Genomic DNA, 22,155 nt, shown 5'->3' with positions numbered 1-22,155 from the left:
TTCCTGACTCAAAGCATTATTTAACCTTCCTCTTCATGGATCATGAATAAAATTCTAGAACTGACTGAAACAAAAGAGAGCAAGCTGGAAATATGTACTGCTGTGCAAGTCACTGCCACTAGGGGCACCTAATGTCTGCGCCAAGCCACTGCTATGGAAATTCTGCTTTCATTTCTTAATTTTCTAATATTTTCTTTAACTCTTTGGTTACTTCCTATTCTGAATTTCCCTCAATGCAGAGACTGTCTACCTTTTATAGATCACTAGATAGGTTTTCTAGATGAGACCAATAATATTTCAGAATACTTGGCTCTGACATTTGCTCCATCTGCTTTAACCCGTAAAGCTCTATTGATTTCATAAAGGTGATCAATCACAGTAATTTTCTTAGGTAAATGTCTTCTAAAGCAGTTGTTCCTTGCAGGTTAAGGTCTCAGCATTGATCATCCCCAGGAAAGCGAGCAGTTAATGTCTCCTCTATGGACAATAGTTGTAGACAAAAGCAATGCATTTCTGGACTCAATAGTGAGCTCCATTGTATCTGTACTGCTGAACAGAGGACTTGTTCCCTATAGGTGGAGATAACTCTTCTTTGTTGGTCTTTGTCATATCTTTAAAAAAAGAGGAATAAACTGCAAATTCCCCCTTATTGCATAACTATTGCACTTTGGCCAAGGCGTTTTATAGTCACTGCAAAGTGGATGGGATTCTAGTGGATCACAACCACACATTGCCAAACACGTTGCAGTTTTGGAAACTGCAGCATGTCAATGATACCTATGGAAATGCTGTCAGTTCTCCTATAGGTACAATTGAAGCAGAAAGTCCTCAAAGCAAACCTCTGCAGACTTTCTGTGAAGAACACTGTGGGAAAAAACAAGTTACGTTTTTGCCACAGTTTTTCCTACAGCACTTTTTCGCTGTGGCCCGATATTGGATAGTTTCACAAGGCAAGTAACGCTGTAGCCATGCAGGCGACTCTTGTTGCTTGAGTATGCTGGAAATAATTTCATTATTAAGCCATCGATATTAGATTGGTGGAGCTCTGACCTCTGACACTTATCATTTATCAGATGGGATCTGACATATGTAATCTCCTATGTCTCTGCTATTAACTATAAGTAGCTCAAAGTAGTGTACACAAATGAAGAGGTTGCAACATCAGCCTTAGATAGATGATCGTGTTGGGGGTTGTGAGGATTGGACCACCACCAATTTGATATTGATGACTTATTCTAAAGACCGTCCTTCAATATTGCCATTTTTTAAATTATCTATACTCATGGGCGGGATGAAACATCCTATTTTTCCTTGCTTTCGTCTGAGGTCCACAAATTGCACATAGTAGTCCACACTACTTGACATAGATTCTGTTGTTTAGGCTTTCATGTATGCGAGACTATGCTGTTCACTGTTTTTACTACTCTTTTTTTTCCGCCGTTCCTTTGGGTGTACTTGGCTTGTTGTTCCTTCCAAATGGGTACACAGGACCATTTTCTTATGAACGGGAGTGGGGGTGGGGGTGGGGGGGGTGTTGTTGTTAATGGTGGGACCCGAACAATCAGCCACTTTTGATCTGTGCAGTGGATGGTTGATAAGTCTTGATTCTTGGAAAACCTGTTAAATAAAGACTTGAAGCTTAGAGGAAAGGCTCCGGTACACTGTCTAAATAAAGTTTACTTATTTATAGTGCTGTACCATAGCCTGGTCCTCTGCTCTTAGTACACGGTGACCTTCCATGCAGGAAAGTATTAAAATTAGAAGGGAAGATTTCTTGCAGATATTAGCGCTGTATATTACATTAAAAGTACATGGGAGGATACATTGTTATGACTTTTCACCTTGTGACATTACATTGTGTCTTTGGCTTCTATTGAATTCCCACACTTCCTATGTTTTAATCTGGGATATGTAAAATGATCTATCCAGATTAACATTGTTCTTCCATGATCTTATGAAGATGGGTGTCCATTCCCAGCTCCACTGGATCTAGGTATGCATTTGGAAAGTGATTGTTTGATGTGAACATACACTTGGAGGGTAAACTTTGGTACTGAAAACCTTTTGTTTTATTATTGTATTGAAAAGCTAAGGCATCAACCCTGTACTGTACTGCTCTGACCGTACAGAGACTTAACATATCAGGCACCAAAACTAACTGCACTTATTGCTCAGAAAGACTGTGGGTTAGAGAAAAATTCTCAACTGTGCTGGAATCAGTAGAGTATTAACAAATACAAAGAGCTGGACTTAGCGAAGGTGGTAAAAGTGAATGAACAAAAGGGTAATCTGAATGAAATCAATATTTGGTGTGACCTTTCCGCTTAAAAAATACAGAGAGAAAAGTCCTGCAAGCGAAATCGGATGGACCCAATTATAGCTTTTTTTTTATTTTTTTAAGCGGATTAGTTTCCCGGGTCACCAAGGGGACCCAACGAGCAGAGACCAAACGCAAGTGTGAACCTAGCATAATGTAGTAGCATGTTATACAGCAGGAGGAGCAAAGTGACAAAAAAGTTACAGCAAATCGTTCTAGTCATACATGGGGGGGGGGGGGTCTAAGCAAAAAGAGAAAGAGCTGTCAATACAGAAACAAGAGAGAAAGTAAAAAAATACAGGATTTCACAAATAGGAGCCAAAATTTGTTAATAAAGTATATAACGAAATTTATTAATGACAGAAATACTGCCAGAAAATCAAAAGTTGTCTGAAAGTTACACAATAAGTGCACTTGGTGTGTCAGAGCCTCCTAGGACTCCATCTAAGAAATGCCACGTGCCAAGAAGCAGCGTCATAGCTGTAGGATAGGAAGAGGCTGTCAATCAAGTATATAAGGACAGAGGTTAGATCTGGAGAGCGAGCCCTTGGAGGTTCTGGCATCCCTTCATTGCATTTCAGCCTCATATTTTAAAATTGATTTTTCAGGAAAACTGTGCACCTATTGGGCTAAGGGTGGTTTGATATCACGTTTCCCAGTGACGGCTTCCATTGTTTCTGGTGCATTAAGTCCCTTAGTTGTAGTTTTGTTACAGCAGGAGATCCACAATTTGATAACCAACATTTCTTGTATTTTGTTTGTTCAAGAGGTTGTCTAGTTTCAGCAAGTACATGTTATGGTTTAAGTAATGAAATGTTATATAATTTTCCAATATACTATAAGTTCCTCAACGTTTTCTAGATCTCTACTTGCTGTCATTCTTTGAGTACTTTCAGTGAATAAAAATCAGTCCATGGTCATGTGATGAGCACACAGGTGCACGTCTCAGTGCCAGGCAGATGTTTGATTACTGTGCTGTGACTATAATGAGCCGTGCACCTGTGTGCCCATCACATGACCATGGACTGTACATCACATGACCATGGACTGAATATCACTTGACCATGGACCGTACATCACATGACCATGGACCGTACATCACATGACCATGGATTGTACATCACATGACCATGGACTGAATATCACTTGACCATGGACTGTACATCACATGACCATGGGCTGTACATCACATGACCATGGGCTGTACATCACATGACCATGGACTGAATATCACTTGACCATGGACTGAATATCACTTGACCATGGACTGAATATCACTTGACCATGGACTGTATATCACTTGACCATGGACTGTACATCACATGACCATGGACTGAATATCACTTGACCATGGACCGTACATCACATGACCATGGATTGTACATCACATGACCATGGACTGAATATCACTTGACCATGGACTGTACATCACATGACCATGGGCTGTATATCACATGACCATGGGCTGTACATCACATGACCATGGACTGAATATCACTTGACCATGGACTGAATATCACTTGACCATGGACTGTATATCACTTGACCATGGACTGTACATCACATGACCATGGACTGAATATCACTTGACCATGGACTGTATATCACTTGACCATGGACTGTACATCACATGACCATGGACTGAATATCACTTGACCATGGACTGTACATCACATGACCATGGACTGTATATTACATGACCATGGACTGACTATATACCCATTGAAAGTATTACAAGAATAACAGTAAGCCGAGATCTAGAAAACCATGAGAAATGATACAACTTTTCGTTACACAAACAATAACATTTATTGGCCAAACTGGAAACCCCCATTAACAACATCATGTCTGCTGAATCTCTAACCTCACTGAAACCTTTTATAGAAGCCTAAACTGAATGTTTCGAGGGCCTTGTTGGCTCATGTAGCAGTTCCCGCTTATCGCTGGACTTGAAAACTTATTTTGTGGTGAGGGCCAAGGACTCCAAGTAGATGAAAAGGAGGTGCTACAATGTTATTTATAGGAATGACAAGCCTACATCTCTCCGTCCAGTGTCACATTTGTTCCTGACAAGCTTTCCCATGGGTTTTTAACCTCTTGTTACAATTCTCCTATGTAACAGGAAATAGGTGGAGAGGAACAAACAAAAAGTCAGCATAACAGTCTCACACATAGTGGATTGTGAATTAGGATATTTCATACAGCAGTGAGCCTGCACATACTCTGATACATATACTGGTGATCCGTTCTATATCATCTGATAAACGTTTGCAGAATATATTATGTGTCCTGAGTGAACCTGTCATCACTGACATGTCTTTCGACTGTGGATTTAAGTATTTATTTGCTCTTTCTCCAACCCTCAAGGCCGGAGTTATGTGCAAGCTGCATGGACGAGAAGATTTCAGACGCATTGACTTTGTACAGAAGCTGACCAGGGATCAGATCTTACCATCGGCGGCTAAGACACCTGACAAGAGGGAACAACAAGTAGGTCTTTGTAACTTCTTTCCAGACACATTAGAGCCGATGTGGTGTATATGTGACCATAGACCTAACAAATGGCAATAAAAAACAATATATGATAATGGTAATAATGTATATGGTGCTGAACTGTTGTTCTGGCTGAGACTTTTGGAGAAGTAGGTTTATGTCTTATATCCTAGTATTTCTTATATCCTAGTCTACATTAGACTTTTGATATTTTTACATAATTGGTTGTATATGGGGTTTATTGAGTTTTCAGGTGCTTATGGTTGGCAGTATACATTACCTTTTCTACTCGCTTACACCTTGTTACTTACGTACGTCTTACATATGGCCTTAAAAGTGTATACACTTATATGACTATGACAAATGCTATGCTATGTCCGTAATGCAACCATTCAGTTACGTGTTGTGCATTGTCACAACTTTATTCTTTATGCTACTATATGTTTATGTTTTTCAGTACAAGGACATCGGGCAAAAAAATATGGCAGGCAGTATATGTTTTGGTTTTTTAGTGATGTATGTATACCACTGTATAGCATACTATTACATAGGTCTGGCCTGGGACATGTTTTTTTTAGCGTTTATACTAGTTTACATTGTGAATACGCAGTGGTCTTACACATTACATACAGATATAGTAGAGTTATCCCAGACATCTGCAATAGGTAAAACTACTGTAGTGTGATATTTTATCATGGAAGGCAACAAAAACCAATGCAAAGTCTTAGATAAATGTCTCTAGTTGATGTTTGTTGTCTTCCATGATTGGTTAAACTACTGAAGTGTGACATCTTATCAGGAAAGACAACAAACAGCAATGAAAAGTCATGGGAAGAACATTATTCTATTACTTTCCATTGTGGTTTTTTCTGCCTTCTGCATCAGTTTAACCAATTGTAGGAGTTTGGGTTAACTCTGCTACATCTGTATATGTTGGCCAAAACCACAATGTGTATGGAGATGTATAATGGATGATGTCAGGGACAAGAATGATGAAAGTCTCAAAAAAAAAAAACACAACCCAATATTGATATGCAGCTCACCATTCAGATGCCAGTACAAGGTGCATGATCCATACTTCTGGACTGCAAGAAGTTTGAAGCCATACGTGTTCAATTCAAATAGAGAGGAGATCCGCAACACTTGTCTGTTATTTAAAAATTAACTTTTAATCCTTTCGTTAAAGTTAGTCAAAAAAAAAAAAACATTCCAAGTGCAAAAGATAGAAAAAAAAGTGTTTAAAAACCGCTATCACTACTGCTAGCAGTTTTTAAACACAATTTTTTGTCTTTGTATTCTCTATCTTTTGCACTTGGAATGTTTTTTTGACTAATTTTAACGAAAGGATTAAAAGTAAATTTTTAAATAACAGACAAGTGTTGCGGATCTCCTCTCTATTTGAAGTGAACACACAAGAATGATAAGGCGGTTGAATTTCAATGTGTCTGAACCTTTGTTCTCGAGGGAGATAACCCGTCAGCAGAGGCGTCTGCTGTTTCCTTTTCGTGTTAAGACATACCCATTGAGATAAATGTGCTGGTGCGTATGTTGGTAGGGAGGAATAGCTCAGTTGACCAGTGTTTGGTACACAAGTACGGTATTTATGGTGTATAGCCATCTTTGCTTGCCCTACTAAGGCTGGCCATAGACATGACAGTAGTATATTATGTCACTGTAGGGGTTACAGATTGTACTAGAACACTGATCTTTGGTGGTGATGCTTTATCACTATATATTGCATGGTAACTATGACTATGATCGGTGTATAGACAGTAGAGCATCTGACTCATTTACCTATTGCTAGTTCTAGTTCACTCCTTTGCCCTTTGCAGTTTTTGGCAGGCAGGCAGGACGTTGTGTTGTGGCAACGTGATATACAGCGCAGAATTTATTTCATTCATTTTTCTATTTTCTATTGTTTTTTTCTCGTTCTCCCAATTGCTGCTAGTCATTTTCCACAGATGTTGCGTTGGTAGCAAAGTTATGTCAATGTCATCTATTGTGTCAACACGTTCCATAACCTTAGACTGGCAAATTTGTTGCTTAGCCTACAAGGCATGTTGTGAGCTATGAACGAGGATAAAAATACTGTATTTGTCCTTAGGGAAATATATACATTGTGTGGAAGATAAATAATGTCTCCATGTAAATCATCAGGTTATAAGATTTTATGCCTTGTATTGTGTAGTATTGTTCTAGTAGTATGTAGCTTTGTAAACTATGACTTACGAGGTAGTTTGAGGTCCTATAAGTATTAGCACAGTGGTTTACAATCTGCTTATTGTAGAACAGATTATGGGGATAACGTCCATCCTTAGGGAGAGACCACCTTCTCAGGTGTGTGGAGACTTATACAGCCATAGTTGCTCCACTGCAAAGGAATATGGGAAGAATATGCAAATCTGTCTCCCAAGATGTAAACAGGGAGACAGTGCCTCTGTTATGCTGCCCTCTATTGGGAAGCACCCTGAACATCATGCCCGACTTTCCCAGAAGTCTTTACTGCATAATGCGGGGTTATAACCAAATCAATATAAAAAAAACAAACAAATATTGTAGAACACTGAGGTCAACCTGTAGCTGGAGACCAGGTGACTCCCTTACTAAACCATTTGCAAAAATTGTTATCCAGCAATATATAGCACCAAGTCTAAGAAATATCAATTAAAAAACCATGCAGCTGGCACTGTAGTATGTTGGGATGAATGAATGGGTTGATAGATTTGGCACTTTATCAATATAATTGGCTACTTAGTGACAATGTGTAAAGGCGTTCTCTGGCTTCAAGTGCATCGTTCATACTCATAACCTATCCATAGTACCCAGTCTTTGCACAGATCAACTGACTGGCAAACCTACAGGTGGTGGAAACGGTAGGAGCAGAAGATGGTGCTGTAGCTCGGAGCCTATTATTTGTATATAGGAATAGTTGCTTCTTCTTCCAATGATTCTGGTGCCTGAACGAAGCCGGATCTGCTGACCCCACAGATCATATACTGATGGCCTATTCTGTGGTTAGATCATCAATATGAAATAAGCATCTGGGGACAGAAAACTCCTAGAAATCTTTGCCTTGCTGCACCTTTATTATTCCAGGACTTTGCTGTTTATATGACTAGCTGTCCGAGAGCAAATATATCATTATCAATGTCAACATGTAAGTGATCCTGGAAATATCTCATGCATCACTGTGTGTGATCAACTGGACCAGTTAGCCATAGGCTTTGCATAGTTATCAAGGCCATGTCTTGCCTGACCACTGATTAAGAGTTGACATGGAAGAATTTGGTTTGGTAGAAAAAAAATCTGCTTTAGGAATATGAAACAGATTTGGACACTGATTTTGGTGCCTTTTCTTAAAACACGCTCCAAAATCAACCTCCCATTCAGTTCAGTTGAAGTTTTGGGTAGACTCTGCCTGAAGAAGGAGCAGGATTCTGGGTTTTTTTCTGCTAGCTGAAAAAATTCTGCCTGTTCCTCCCATTGAAATGAAGAGGAGACAAATTTCAGGTGGAATTTGGAGCCAAAATCTGCCTCCAAATCCATATTCCTCTATATTCCTCACTAAATATATTCGTGGGTAGGAAAGCTACTAGTAGAAACAGCTAGCGCTCCTTATGCCTTGAAGATTTAAGGGATTCTGGTGCACTATGGTGCACGATACAGAAAGCCCCTTGATATCCATGAGCAATGCTTGATTCTCCCTGCAGTGGCTTACAGAGGACTGAACACTCGCTGACACGCTACTCCAAGATTACAGCTGATAAGTGCGAGTCCAAGTCGTGGGATTTTCCCATATCTGCTTAATTTCAAGAGAACTTTAAAGCAGAAATATATTGTCCAGAGTTTACAACCTCTTAAAACTAACAAAATCCATTTAGATATGAATGATACAATAAGAGATAAGTTTCCTCACAGTAATTGGCAATGTTTAAGATTTTCTGTATTTTGGTGAAACAGTTCTTGAGAAATCCCAGAGACCTAGGGGTTAAATGGGGTCTACCAGGCTAAAAATATTAATCACCTATCTTAAGGATAGGTCATCAATATGTGAGATTGGAGGGATCTGACACCTGGCACCCCAATGAATTCCAATCCCAATGAATCCTGATGAATGTTTTCAGCAGCTGAGAAGTGATCAGGAATCAGATAGCACTGTTCTAGGTGTAGTGGACAGATCAGGTACTGCAGGTTAGCGATCATTTATCTGAACGGGAGCTATACTGCAGTGTCTTGGCTCTGCCACTGTACTACAGGTCTGATTTGTGCTCCATTTTCTATGTTTCAGTTGCGGAGAACAGCGTTGGTGCTGGATGTCAGACCCCCACTAATCTGATATGCGTGACCTATATTTAGGTTAGGTCATCAATATTTTAAGACCGAAAAATCCCTTTAATCTACTACTGATCTATACCTTTTTGAGCTTTTGGATGGCAAAGAGGCGGGGTTTGTTCAACCTGGGGTATGCTTAACAGTCCTACTGCTGACAGAGCAGAGAGGAGAGGCTCCTGCTGCAGCCAGTTGTCTTACCACCAACCACAGAACAGGATGGAAAAGTAGGAGGCTTATATCCTGGGACACATAGAAAATACTTCTTTATAAGAGTTTAGGGTAGGGTATGTGATCAGTGGCTGAACTCTCAGACCCCCACTGATCAGACACTTATCTCTTATTTTATGGAGTGAGGTATTGCTCTTTTTGTAAATTTTCCATGTCTAGTGTTTCTTGGGTTGTCCCACCAAAGTAACTCAGAGCGGGTGTGCTGCTCTGACCACCTCTACATTCAGTCTTGTTCTTAAGATCCGTAGTGATCAGAGCAGTCAGACCCCCCCCCCCCCCAATCTACAGCATGCACTGGTGCAACACCGTGGCTCAGTGGTTAGCTCTGCAGCTTTGGAGTCCTGGGTTCGAATCCAACCAGGAACAACATCTGCAAGGAGTTTGTATGTTCGCCCCATGTTTGCATAGATTTCATCCCATTCTACAAAGACATACTGATAGGAAAAAAATGTACATTGTGATCCCTATATGGGGCTCACAATCTACATTAAAATAAACAAACTACAACATCCACTGAGCATAAGGGACAAGTTGCTTTGGCGAGACAATTGATCATTGTCCACATGTATTCCCATCTGATCTAACATTGGTAAGACAGCTGCCAATCGATGTTCAGCGAGTATCATACAAGGATGCTATTCTTATTATGGCACCCATGTATGATACCCGCTGAGGGACAGACTGTTACTTGGGCAACTTTCCCACCCGCTGTGCAGTTACTGTCAGATTTTACAGTAAAGTGTACCTGGACAACCCCTTTAAGGGCCAACCCCCTGCCTTTTTATGTTTCTCCTCATATTTTCCCATCTTAGTATTGCTCAGGATTTCCATTTTCCAGCGACTTTAGCTACTTATCAGAAATATTCAGCGGCTCTTAGACTAATGTTCAGCTTTATGTTATACAACACCTGCCATGGAAATATGTTTCATATCGATAATGTCTTGCAGTTCTTCCTATGTACTTTCCTTATCCCAGTACTAGTACATGATTCAGCTGTGTTTCGGTGAGATAACAGCTTTGGCCGGGCTGTGATGGATGCCCAACTCCATGTCCCTCATTCATTATTTGCGGCGGAGATGAAGTCCTGGCACATACCCATTTCAGCCCAGACATCATTGACAGAAAAGCCTTATTTGATTTTCTTTGTCTGGGCTGAAACCTTCGGCTTTCTGTCTGCCATGCTTTTTCTGCTGAATGGCTTTTTATAGGAACATAGTTGAGGCATTAATCATAAATGCATTGATGTAAATATGTCATTGTGAGCTTTGCTGAGGGTCGATTTTGTTTTATGGAGGGTGGGTTGGTTTGTTTGACAGTTTGATATTTTACCCAACAAACACAGCTTTGTGTTCACACATCGTATTTGGTGAAATGCGCCATTCTTCTATTTCTCGCTGCTGTGCAAGTGATAAATTGTATCTCAGGGACAGTCTGTCAAAGACGGGTTTCTATTTCGGGAAGTTTAAGAATGTTCTTATAGACTTCAATTTCCACAATAAATTACTATCACGAGGTGGAAATTCATCGACCTCCTACTCCTGACGTGCGGATTGAATGCATGCAAGAACTCGTAGGCCAAACTTCCAAGGAAAACTCTGCCACCGTGTTTTACTGGATAATCTTTCAGTCTCTCGCACCTACAACTCCATCTGGGTATAATCTGAGCTATGGGTTGGCTACTACCCTTGCCTGGTACGCTCATTTAAGGACTGAGGTCTAAGACCTGCTGTATAATGGACCCCTTCTCCTTTATGGTCCTCCTCTCCCCTTCTAATACCTGTCAATTTTTTGCGCGAAAATTAGGCACAAGTAAACAAATTTGCCCTTCCTCTTAGGCATAGGTTACATTCACTGGATTTAAAGGGAATCTGGTTATAAACTTACTCCCAGTACCATGTACCAGGTAATCCTACAGTTTCCTAATATATCTCCATTATTCTGCTTTGGAGACCTAATTTCATGTAAAGTACCGTTTTAATTATATGCACATAATGGGGAATAGTGCTTTGGTCTCCTATCTAAATTCCCAGGTAAAGCATTGTTCTCCCTCATGGAAATAGTAGAATCCTTGTTACAAAGATACTGGGATAAGGTTTATAACCAAATCACTGCTGACAGACTTCCTTTGAGACAGACCAACATACGCCAAAGACGTATACGCTTCAAAATACTTTTGGTACGTTTTTATTTGTAGGGGTTGTCCATTCACACAAGTTGCACCTTATCTACAGTATAGGGGGTAACTTGCTTATTGGTGGGGGTCCCTCTCCTGGAAACCCATTGATTACATTGTTTTTTTTTGTATCCATGTTTTGGATGCAGTGGCTGGTCGGACAGTATATATCATGCCTGGAGATGTACCCGGGGTGAGGTGCAGGATGGAGTGGGTACTCGTAGTCAATGACTTGTACATTAGCCAGTGTTATATACAGTATATAGCTATACGTATCCTTTTTGTCCATATGTATACAGGTCCCTCTTTCTATGAAGCAGGGCAGTTATAATTATTAGTGATTAGAAGATTATTACCTTGTTACTGTGTTCCGGGTCAGTGTCAACAGCCTGTTAGATAAGTGAAATAAATCACATTTCCATCCAGCAGGGCTTATCTGCACCACTACAGAAATTGTTCTTTTTTTTTTTCCCCCCCGGATTTTAGACACAAGTTATTTCGTGAACTCCAGAGTGAATGTAGCTGTCACATTTTGTATGCGCTTAAAAAATGTAAAAAAAAAAATGATGGCTTTCCTCAAGGCGGTTCACTCCATTTTTTATTAATTACACGAGCGCTATAGCTTCTTCCATTGTCAGCCGCCGCTATACATTGCGTGACGAGAGGGTTATGATAACTGCATATAAATAATGGAGAAAGACGTCTTCTATCCACTGCAGAGTGACTGCTTCCTGCTATTCATACATGCCTTACAATAGGTCAAATCTTTGTATCTGTATACGCCATGGTATAGGATTGTGCTATACGGTATAAAGCAGTCGACTAGAAATTTTTTTTTTCTTCTTGCATTCTGTAGTCATAAAGGCACGTTCATACTACAGATGTCCACAAGTTAAAGTCTGACCTTTGGCTTTCTGCTGCAGATATGCTCGGGATACAGAAGTGGATTGAGCCCCATTTGACTGTTTGCAGTTTGCCAGTCAATTTCAAGCAATTTTTTGCATGCAATATGAAATTTTCTCAAAAATTTCACCATGCGATCGTGCCCTGAAAGATCCCGAGTGAACACACTTGCTAAGCAAATGACGCCATGAACCTAAGCAATGAGCAGCGCATCATTATACGGTATATTTTCAGACCCGATGGAACGTTTTTATGTAAAGAGGAAAGGTTTTGATTTGTGGTGACAGCCGCTTCGTCCAAGGATCATGGAGCGGGTTCATTTGCCAGGATGTGTTTTGGGGACACTGTCCTCAGTCAGGGCTCATTTATCTTGTGAGCTCCGCACCACTTAGAAGCACTCAGGTGAAATAATGTGACCTTGACTTGTCAAGAGCTTTAATTGTGCGAATCATTGCTAGTTTAAGGAAATCTGCAGGCAGCACCCTCATGTTCTCTCCATAGAGATGGCTATCTCCTGGTGAGAGGCCTATCGTGCTCTGCTGACATTGCCCAGTTTCCTTCCACTGTAACATAAATATATACAGGCTGAACAAAGCAAGTTTACGTTTCTAGTCCGCAAACATTTTTGCAGGAAGCACATGTTCTTTTACATGGGAAACTAATATTTTGATAAAGAGTCACTGGTTCTATCACATGCCATGGTAAATGGGTACAGTTCAACCTCATACTTCAGATAATTGTACAGTCTAGTGCCCATATATATATATTATTATTATCTTACTTATCATATATATAAGATAGTCATCCGCCAATAGGTATCTAACCCAGCCCCCCCTTTCACATACACATGCGCTTCTGTCTAGGATCCATGTGCCCTGAAAAACTGGCTGCGGAATAGAACCAGGGCAGTGGGGTCATGGAGTCGGAGTCATGGAGTTGGGTTTGAGGACGGTTTTGGCAAAAGTCACAGACTCCGGCTTCAAAATAAAATGTGCAATTAATTTGAATTGCATTATACCATAATTAATTTTTTATGACTGATTAGATTTACAGTTTCTTACATATTTCTGAGGAATACAGTAAATGGAGAATCTTTACTACATTTGTCTGTCCATAGTTGTCAGCCATTTATGAAGGAGTCGCAGTAGAAGTCGAAGTCGAGTTTTGGAAAAATAGAGGAGTTGTAGTTGGTACTAGACCCATCAGACTAAAGGTGATGAAAATGGACAATTTTAACCATAATGAGCAGTCATGGGGTTGACTTTGATAGAACAATCAGCCAACCAATAACAGACATCGCCTGATAAGAAGTTGGCCACGTTTGAAACTTTTTGTCCTCAAGATGTTTTTCTTGAAATAATGTTCCAAGAACACTTGTTTGTCCATCTCCCATTGTCATCGAAGAGCTGGAAGAACAGCTGGAATGGGCTAAACTATGTATGGCTCCATCTGCAAAATTATTCTTCAGCCTTTACTAATAACTCATTGCTGCGATATTGTATTGTACTTTGTAGCTTATACTTTATCACTGACGTTTTTACATGTGGCCTTATTCACCTAAAATCTACTTATGCAGAATCTACCAGATCTAGAATTCTTGGTTGAGGGTTGTTTTTGGAACAATTATCCTATATAGTGGATAGTCTTGTGGCATAGAATATATAAAGCTTTTTTTCTTTAGAAATAGTGATTTGTCACTTGTATAATTATGCTAATTCTCCTATGAAAGTGACGATTGTAAGGGGATGATCTGATGGCTGACTGCCAGAAATTTGGCTTAAACCTCCTAGTTTTTAGGATGCGTGTCAGTAATCTCTGCCCTATCTGGGGTCTCCATGACCACATCTGTCTCATGTATTTCATTATTTCTCTTAATTTTCTCCCCTCAATACTTCTCTTTTATTCTGTAACCCTTCTAAATTCTATTCCAAGAAGCTGTTCAGCCAAAAACCTACTTCTATCCAATGAGTATGGCCCAGCAGTAGACATACGTTGCATCCACTTACAGATATCCATATTATAACCTGCAGGATTCTTGCACAAATGTGTTCCTTTCATAAAAAACAAGGATAATTTAACCCATGATAAGCATATAAAGAGTAAAGCAATATGTGATAGAAGACTAATACTACAGTTACATTGTGCTGGGCTTCCTAAAAAAGATGTGAGGTCACCCAGGCTCCATCACATATTGATTGTGATCGTAGACTGCAGCGTCATGTAGAAAAGCAGTAATTTTCCATTGGTGGATTAATCTTCTTTATTTTAGGGATTAATTGGAGTCTCTTCTTAGCATTGGATAGGTATAAATTCCTTTCATCCATTAGCACATTTTATGACGTCCCTGGTTTCCCTGTACCAAGGTTGGGCGAGGCATGTGGGCATTGGAGAGCGTGCTATGTCATGCTAGAGTCATTAATCTTATTTTTATTGCCTTTTTACATCTTGGCAACAATATATGCAGAAAGGTAACTGCACAGAGGTCTTATTCAGTATGTTTTTGGTACAGAAATATGATTTTCGTGTGCAGGTATTGACCAGATTTATCATCTCTTAAGGCATGAATGAGTAATATTGATCAAATAGTTAGAAGGTTTTTAGCTGCCCACGCCAAGAAATCATTACAGGCACTTTGTAATATGCAGGATTGCGCGCAGGGAGAGTCCAGATTTAGGTGCTTGACCCACATTCAATATGATATTAAATTTGTAGCTGGTGAAAGGGTTAACTAGAAGAGGTGATAGGTGCCCCCATAGTCTAATATCTGTTTGACGGCAAGGTTTATCCTAATATACATCATTCTGATATCGCCCTTCCATTGGTAAGCAGATGATAGAAATATGATGTGAGTATAGCATACAAGACTCGGCATCTATATACTGTATATGTTATGTATTGGCAGGTGTGATGTGCATCAAACATTAACCAAACGCTTTTCAATTTATTTCCATTGATTTATTTCTCTTACTTGTATAGCACCAACATATTCCGCAGAACTTTACAGACATTGTGGGATATTTGTCCGTCTAAAACTTAAGACACTATTAGTAAATATTCCCTATTATCAGTAACTGCCCCAAGAAGGGCTCATAATGTAAATTTCCTATCAGTATGTCTTTGGAGTGTGGGATAAACTGGAGTACCCAGAGGAAACCCATGCCAACAGAGGGAGACCATACAAACTCCTTGTAGATGTTGTCCTTGGTCGTATTGGAACCCTGGAATCCGGCGCTGCAAGGGTTTAAATCATGTTGTGTATTTTGCCTGCAATGTTTTGTAAATGGAGAATACATAAAAAAGATGACCCCCCCCAACTTTATATGTACCACATACCACAGTCCTGCGTTTCATTTTGCTTAGTCAATGAGATCTAGTGACGTGACCCTTCCAGAGGGCAGAGTACTTGGCAGCCAGCGCAGTGTTCTCACCGCTTCCTGGAGGACTCTGCACATTTGTTTCCTCTTTCCTCCCTTTTCCTCCTGCACCTTTTGTTAGCTGTTACTCTTATCTTAATATACATCATCAGGACATACCATTAAAAACTGGGAGTGAGATTTCTTATTACTGCTGCCAAAAAGGTTTTGTTTAAGATTGACTCTGGTCTATCCATGACCCAGTGGGTCCATGTTGAAGCACTAGTGTGTGTATATATATATATATATATATATATATATATATATATATATATATATATATATATATATATATTATTATTATTATTTTATTATATAGAGTGACATCCTGATATTTGGGTACATATGGAGCAAAGCTCTGATGCTTAAGAGAGATTTATTTTGCTATTTCAACAGCACATAGTGTTAAAATGAACTCGGAAGAATCTCTTTGGGTAAATGCAATCTTAAACATCTTGTGACATGTCACATTATAAGGGGACATAGGCCCCGGACCCCTACAGTCACTAGGGCATAGCTTGTCCTTTCACTTGTATATACTGTAAATTTGACTGGGTATTATAATCCTATCTATTTTAAACATTGCGGTATATGGTGTGTATATATATATATATATATATATATATATATATATATATATATATAAAGAGAGAGAGAGAGTGTGTTAGTTTTCTATGTAATTCATTACTTTTCAAAAGATCATAAATGAAAATTATTACTTAAAGGGAATCTGTCAGCAAATTTTAGTCCACCAAACTGCTGATAGAGATACTATGTATGTTCTATGTATGTTTAAACATGTATATAGCATACTGCAAAAAGAGAAAGTGAAGCTTTAGAGAGGAATTGTCACTATGTCCACCAACTCCAAATTTTTGCATCATTTAATAGGCACCACTCCACAGATGCAGGCACAGTTAGAATTTTTTCTCTATCCCCCACCATTCCCAAACAATCATTTCAGATAGTTTGAGTACCATTATACCTTCTACTATGAGGTGGGCGGTCCTTGACTAGAGCAGAAAGACAGGGAACCGCCCACCCGACAGCAGAGAGCATAGTTGTGCTGAAATTATCTGTAGTAATTACTTGGGAATGATGGGGGCTAGAGAAAAAAATCCAGCTGCACCAGATTCAGCAGAACAGCACCTCTTGAAGGGTAAAAGAGATGGGGGTGATGAAAGTTCCTTTTTAATATCTCATGTTCTACATGGTTTTTCTTGAGACCCTGAAGTGTGTCCTGTCTCCAGCTGTACAATGCCACACGCCAGTAGCCATGTCAATTAATAGCAAGAAGAATGAGTTGGGGCAACTTTACAGCAGAAGAGTCTGGACCCTTAAAGGGGTTGTCCCATCACAAGAATCCTATCTATACTGCTTGTTAATGTGAATGTAAGACTTTTCCTAAATACATTGTTTCAGCAAAACTGCTTTGTTTGTCCACTATCTTACTTTATTCATTTCTCTGTTGACACATCCCTTGACTTATCTGGTCATAAGTCAAGTGATGTATCTGCTGCTCTCAGGGGGGAGGGAGGAGGGGCTAAGTGCACGGGAGCGAGCCTGGAGGAGGGGGGGGTAGTTTACACTTTGGGGGTGTAAGGGGCCGCCAATACAGACCCGGCATCCGCTGTAATAGAGAGGCGGATGCCGGGGAGTGTAGACGCCGGCACAGGTGCCTGCAACATCGCTACGCTCCTGCCCTGCATGAAGCCAGCAGCGGCAGGAGCGACGCTGCTAATCCACTCCTCCACCCCCCCTCCGGAATAGCAGCATCGCTCCTGCCGCTGCAGGCTTCATGCAGGGCAGAAGCATAGTGATGTCGCAGGCACCTGTGCCGGCGTCTAACCCTCCCCGGCATCCACCTCTCTATTACAGCGGGTGTCGGGTCTGTATTGCATTGTGAAGGCTGTACGTCCGATGCCTAGCTGCATCAGGAGCGCACACGCACGGCCAGCGGCATAGAAGCGACGACTTCTCGCCGCTGGCTTTGCATATGTAACCCCGCCCACCAATGATGCAACAAAGCCGGAAGAAAGAAGAATTTACAGCAGCGAAGACTGTCGAGTTTCCGACATGGGAATACCCCTTTAAGGGTTTCAAGAACGCCCAGTGGACACTTGTTGGCTAATTTGCATGCATTGTCTGAAGTGTTAAGGTGCTTAGTTACAGGGCCGAGTTTACTGATCCATGAACATATAGGACACTGTCTATATTTTTATAGCTCAGCCTCTCTGGTCCAGTTTCACTGACACAGTTCATCTATCGAAAATCGAACAGATCTGTGAAAAATCAGATCTCACGCGGATCCATTAAACTGACAGCCAAGAATGGTCTTGGCTGTGTGAATAGAGTCTATTACTTCTTTTTTTTCAGGGGCCTGTGATAGGTGTTGGCAGATATGCCATATTAAAACTTCACTTCCCAGGGCCTATATAGATTTGTGGGCAGTTTGGTGGGCTGACTTCAGCTAAAAGATATCTTTGAAGCCTTACCTTAGGTGGAGTCATTTTATGATTCTTGCGGAGGCAGAGCTCACCTATACAAGAGATCTTTGTACAGTATCTGGCATTTGCTGTTAGATGTCAGCCATATTTCCTAGAGCGAACACTGAACTAGAATCCGGACTCCAAGCATCTTCGCCATCTACATGCTCGGAGTCCCTCCCTCCCTGTGGGACTACTATTCCATATAATATTCATGTTCTCAGTAAAGGACAGTAGACAGGGACTCCTAGCATCATAGACTACTGGGATGCTTGGAGTCCATGTCCCGTATGGCCGACATCTGATCCATATTTTACAGACAGTGTAAGTCAGTGTAAAGGTGGCCTTATCTAGCCCTGTTGCAGAGTTGCACACTATTTGTATTACAGAATGATACTCTACATGTCAGACGTCTGATAAGCAGCACATTCCGCTGGAGCTCAGTATTACAGCTATTTCGGCGTACACGATGGCGTGAATACAACCCACAGTATGTGTCCAATCAATTATTCATATAGAAAAATTGCTGATGCAGATATGTTTAACATACCGTAAAATTTTATGATTAGAACATATTGAACTCCAGGTTCCCTCTGGCATTTTCTTCTGTAAATTGGGTAAATAAGGAATTCTGAATATTAAGTAACATTCCAGACATGACTGAACACACAGCTACCTACATATGGAAATCCGATCAGGGAAAGTTTTGCCATGTTTTTGCATAGGATTATGGAATTCAACATTTGTAGCAGTCACTGAGATACTATATAGCTATATAACATGAAGCCAATCTAACCATATACTCTATTAACCCAGTGGTATCACATGCTGGTCATTTAAAGAAGAACTGTCTGTTCTTTGTATATTGTAAAGGCTATCCTGGAACGTACAGATGTAGCATTGTTTAACTTGACCTTAACTTTCTGCAGTGTGCCATGATATCTTATCCCAGAAGACAATTTTGTTAACGTGTTATGAGTCATGTTAACCTTTGCTGCATCTGTGTATTCTTTTGTCATTTCTGTGTTATTTCTCCTCGAAATTTCTGAATGTTTTCAGAGCGAATGTTATCATTTAAAGGGTAAATGGGACAATATAAGCAATTGGTAACATGTCAATGTATTTGTACATTTCTTGGAGGAATAACGCAACACAGGATTCTATGCAACAATGCTCCAGAATTATAGTTCAATGGGGAATACGAAGTCAGAAGTGCCAAACACTGAATACTTGCAGCTGGCACTGGTGAAAGCAGACATAAGAGCCACCTACGACATATACGGTGCCAGCCGTGGGCACGTCTTGGATTGTGCAGCACTCATTTACATATACTGGTTAAACTACATACAAATACATCTCCAAAAGCAAAGACGTCACAAACACAGGGAAACTCCAGACAATGAACGCACCTTCATCCTTTGTGTACCCTGAATGTCCTCAAGGCAAACATTTCTTTTCCACTGGAACCAATGTAATAGATAATGAAGCCCATAAATTTGGTGCGTTTCGGTCACATGTCACTGCTTCCTATAGAGAGCTGCTAGGCTACATTGTCCTTTAATGGATTAATAGATTTACGGTATTACCAGGTTGTTGTTTTAGGCCACACAGTGGCTTTACATGCTATGTATACATGCTCAGTGTAAGACAAAGCATCGAGCACTACAGTATTGTGTGGGGTAAAGGTCTGCCATGTGAGATCTGCATTACAGGGCTTATAATCCTAATGCTGAGCTCACCAGAGCTTCTAATATGAGGGCATTTTTATGCAAAATCAGACGGTGCACAAAGTGTTAGGGAGATTTTTCTGATCTAAATCCACAATAAAATCCAGATGTATAACTTGCTAATTTGGTGCAAATTTTATCCCTCTACACTGAAAAAAATTGAAATCTGCAGCAGAAATTGACATATTGGTATATATTTGTATATCTGTAGCGCTGGTCATTTTTCAGAAAATGTCTACAGTTTGTAGCAGGGATTTGGTATAATCTCATCTACACGGCCCGATAAGCCACATTGGCTATAATGAATTCCGTCAGGTTTCCATCATGGTGTCTGTCATATTATCAGACACAATAGTGCATCATGCTGTGCTACGATTTCCACTATATTTGATGGAATCTGTATCAGAGACTCCTAATAGAGCCAACGCAGATGTGAACACAGCTTAAAGGGAATCTATCAGCAGCAGAATACGGTATATATACCCAGCCCCGCAGATAGATAGGTCAGGGTCACCTGAATCTAACACCGCCGCCTCTGTTGCTGTGATATCAGTGTTTTTGTTAATGTGCAAATGAGCAACAAGGACATGGCTGCTTTCCTTTTTGGAGCAATGACAACGCCCTTGTTGCTCCAAAGAGCTCATTTGCATATTCACAAAAACTGTGATATCTCAGCAACAGAGGCAGCGATTCACAAGAGGGGGGAGGGGGGGGAATACACTTTATGATTCCAGGGACCCCGCCCGGTCTATCTGCTGGGCTGTTTTGATATGCCAGGTCATGGTGACCCATATATTAGGTATGGAATAATTGTTCTGTTCACAGATAGTCACATATATTTATTTGTGTATCCATACGTTATTGTAAAGACACTTCTGACACTGAAGTCAGGCGTGAAAATGTAATTCCTAACCTTTTCCGTAAAATCTTTAGTCCTGGACTATATGGACATGTGGTGATAAGCCGGCTTTGCTATGTTACCAGCTGTGTTTTCTTTGTGAACGCAATGATACTTGTGGTAATGTCCCGCTGCGACACCGTCCCATACAATACGACCATAGAAAGTATGAGAAATAATAATAAAACGCCAATTCCAGAGGCGTGTATCAACGGGATTCCATTTGATGTTGATGGGTAATATAACATGTTTATGAACTCATTTGGTCCATTACGGAGAGGGATGTTGGTAAACGATGCCCTGAAGGTAATTCAGTGACGGCCATGGCGTAGAACAGGAGGGGCACAGGGGACTACTAATCCCCTCAAGTTACAAATGACAAAGCCACAGCAAATGCTATTGAAACCGGGTTGATGGCACCCCTGCAGTTTACATAACCCACCTATTGATGCCATAGGTCAGCGTGTGCTCCCAATTACATGCCGCAGCCGTCCTCACGCTGATCCACTTCTCTTTGATTTTTCACATTATCCATTCCCAGTAGTCTTTTCTTTCCCTCTGGAAGAAGGGATTGCTTGAAAATAATGCGTGTAAATGACAAATGGGAGTGAGAAGCGTTTGCATTGTCACAGAGTAACACATGAAAGGCAACCCAATATGTATGAGCCAGCTCAGTGATTCCATACCATCTCCTAGGGGACTCCCGGCCAGATGCCATTTCAGCCTGTAGATTACCATGTGCCCACTTCTGTCTAGCAAATGTGTCTTCATGCTTTTGCCTTATTGAGTGCACATTCTGAGAAGCCAGTATGTATAATGTGCAACGAAACAATAGGATTTTTTCCTGGGGACGATTCTATATTGATTCAGCTTCTCTCTTGTTATCTTACATATAACATTTGTTGCGCTGCGCTGCAGAAGTGCAGCTGTTCAGCCTTGTGTTATCGCCTGTGGACAAGTCTTCAGCTCTTTCAAGGAAAGCCAAAAAAAAAAAGTCTGCAGTAGCGGAGACAGCTTTGTGCACCATCCACTGCCTGCATTCTGGGGTGCAAAGGTAGCAATCACTACTAGGCCCTGGAACTTCAACAACATAACAAGACACCAGTATTATAGATAGCACATGGTAAGTCGGGGCCCTAGTACATACTTTGCACTGGGACCCAGGCTGCATTCTACTCTAGGAG

The 22,155-nt window shown here is 40.6% G+C and overlaps 1 protein-coding gene across 1 annotated transcript in view; it reads left to right on the top strand.

Moving 5' to 3' along the window:
- RAPGEF5 (Rap guanine nucleotide exchange factor 5) overlaps positions 1-22,155 on the top strand; it is a 223,278-nt gene that overhangs the window by 135,429 nt on the left and 65,694 nt on the right. Inside the window, exon 9 of the mRNA XM_075271487.1 lies at positions 4,685-4,807. Coding sequence (XP_075127588.1) covers positions 4,685-4,807 — 123 coding nt within the window. The remainder of the gene's footprint in view (positions 1-4,684; positions 4,808-22,155) is intronic.

This window comes from Leptodactylus fuscus, chromosome 4, assembly GCF_031893055.1.
Source record: "Leptodactylus fuscus isolate aLepFus1 chromosome 4, aLepFus1.hap2, whole genome shotgun sequence".
Classification (NCBI taxonomy): Eukaryota; Metazoa; Chordata; class Amphibia; order Anura; family Leptodactylidae; genus Leptodactylus; species Leptodactylus fuscus.
The sequence above is the reverse complement of the archived record's forward strand: the minus strand, read 5'-3'. Positions and strand labels throughout refer to the sequence as shown.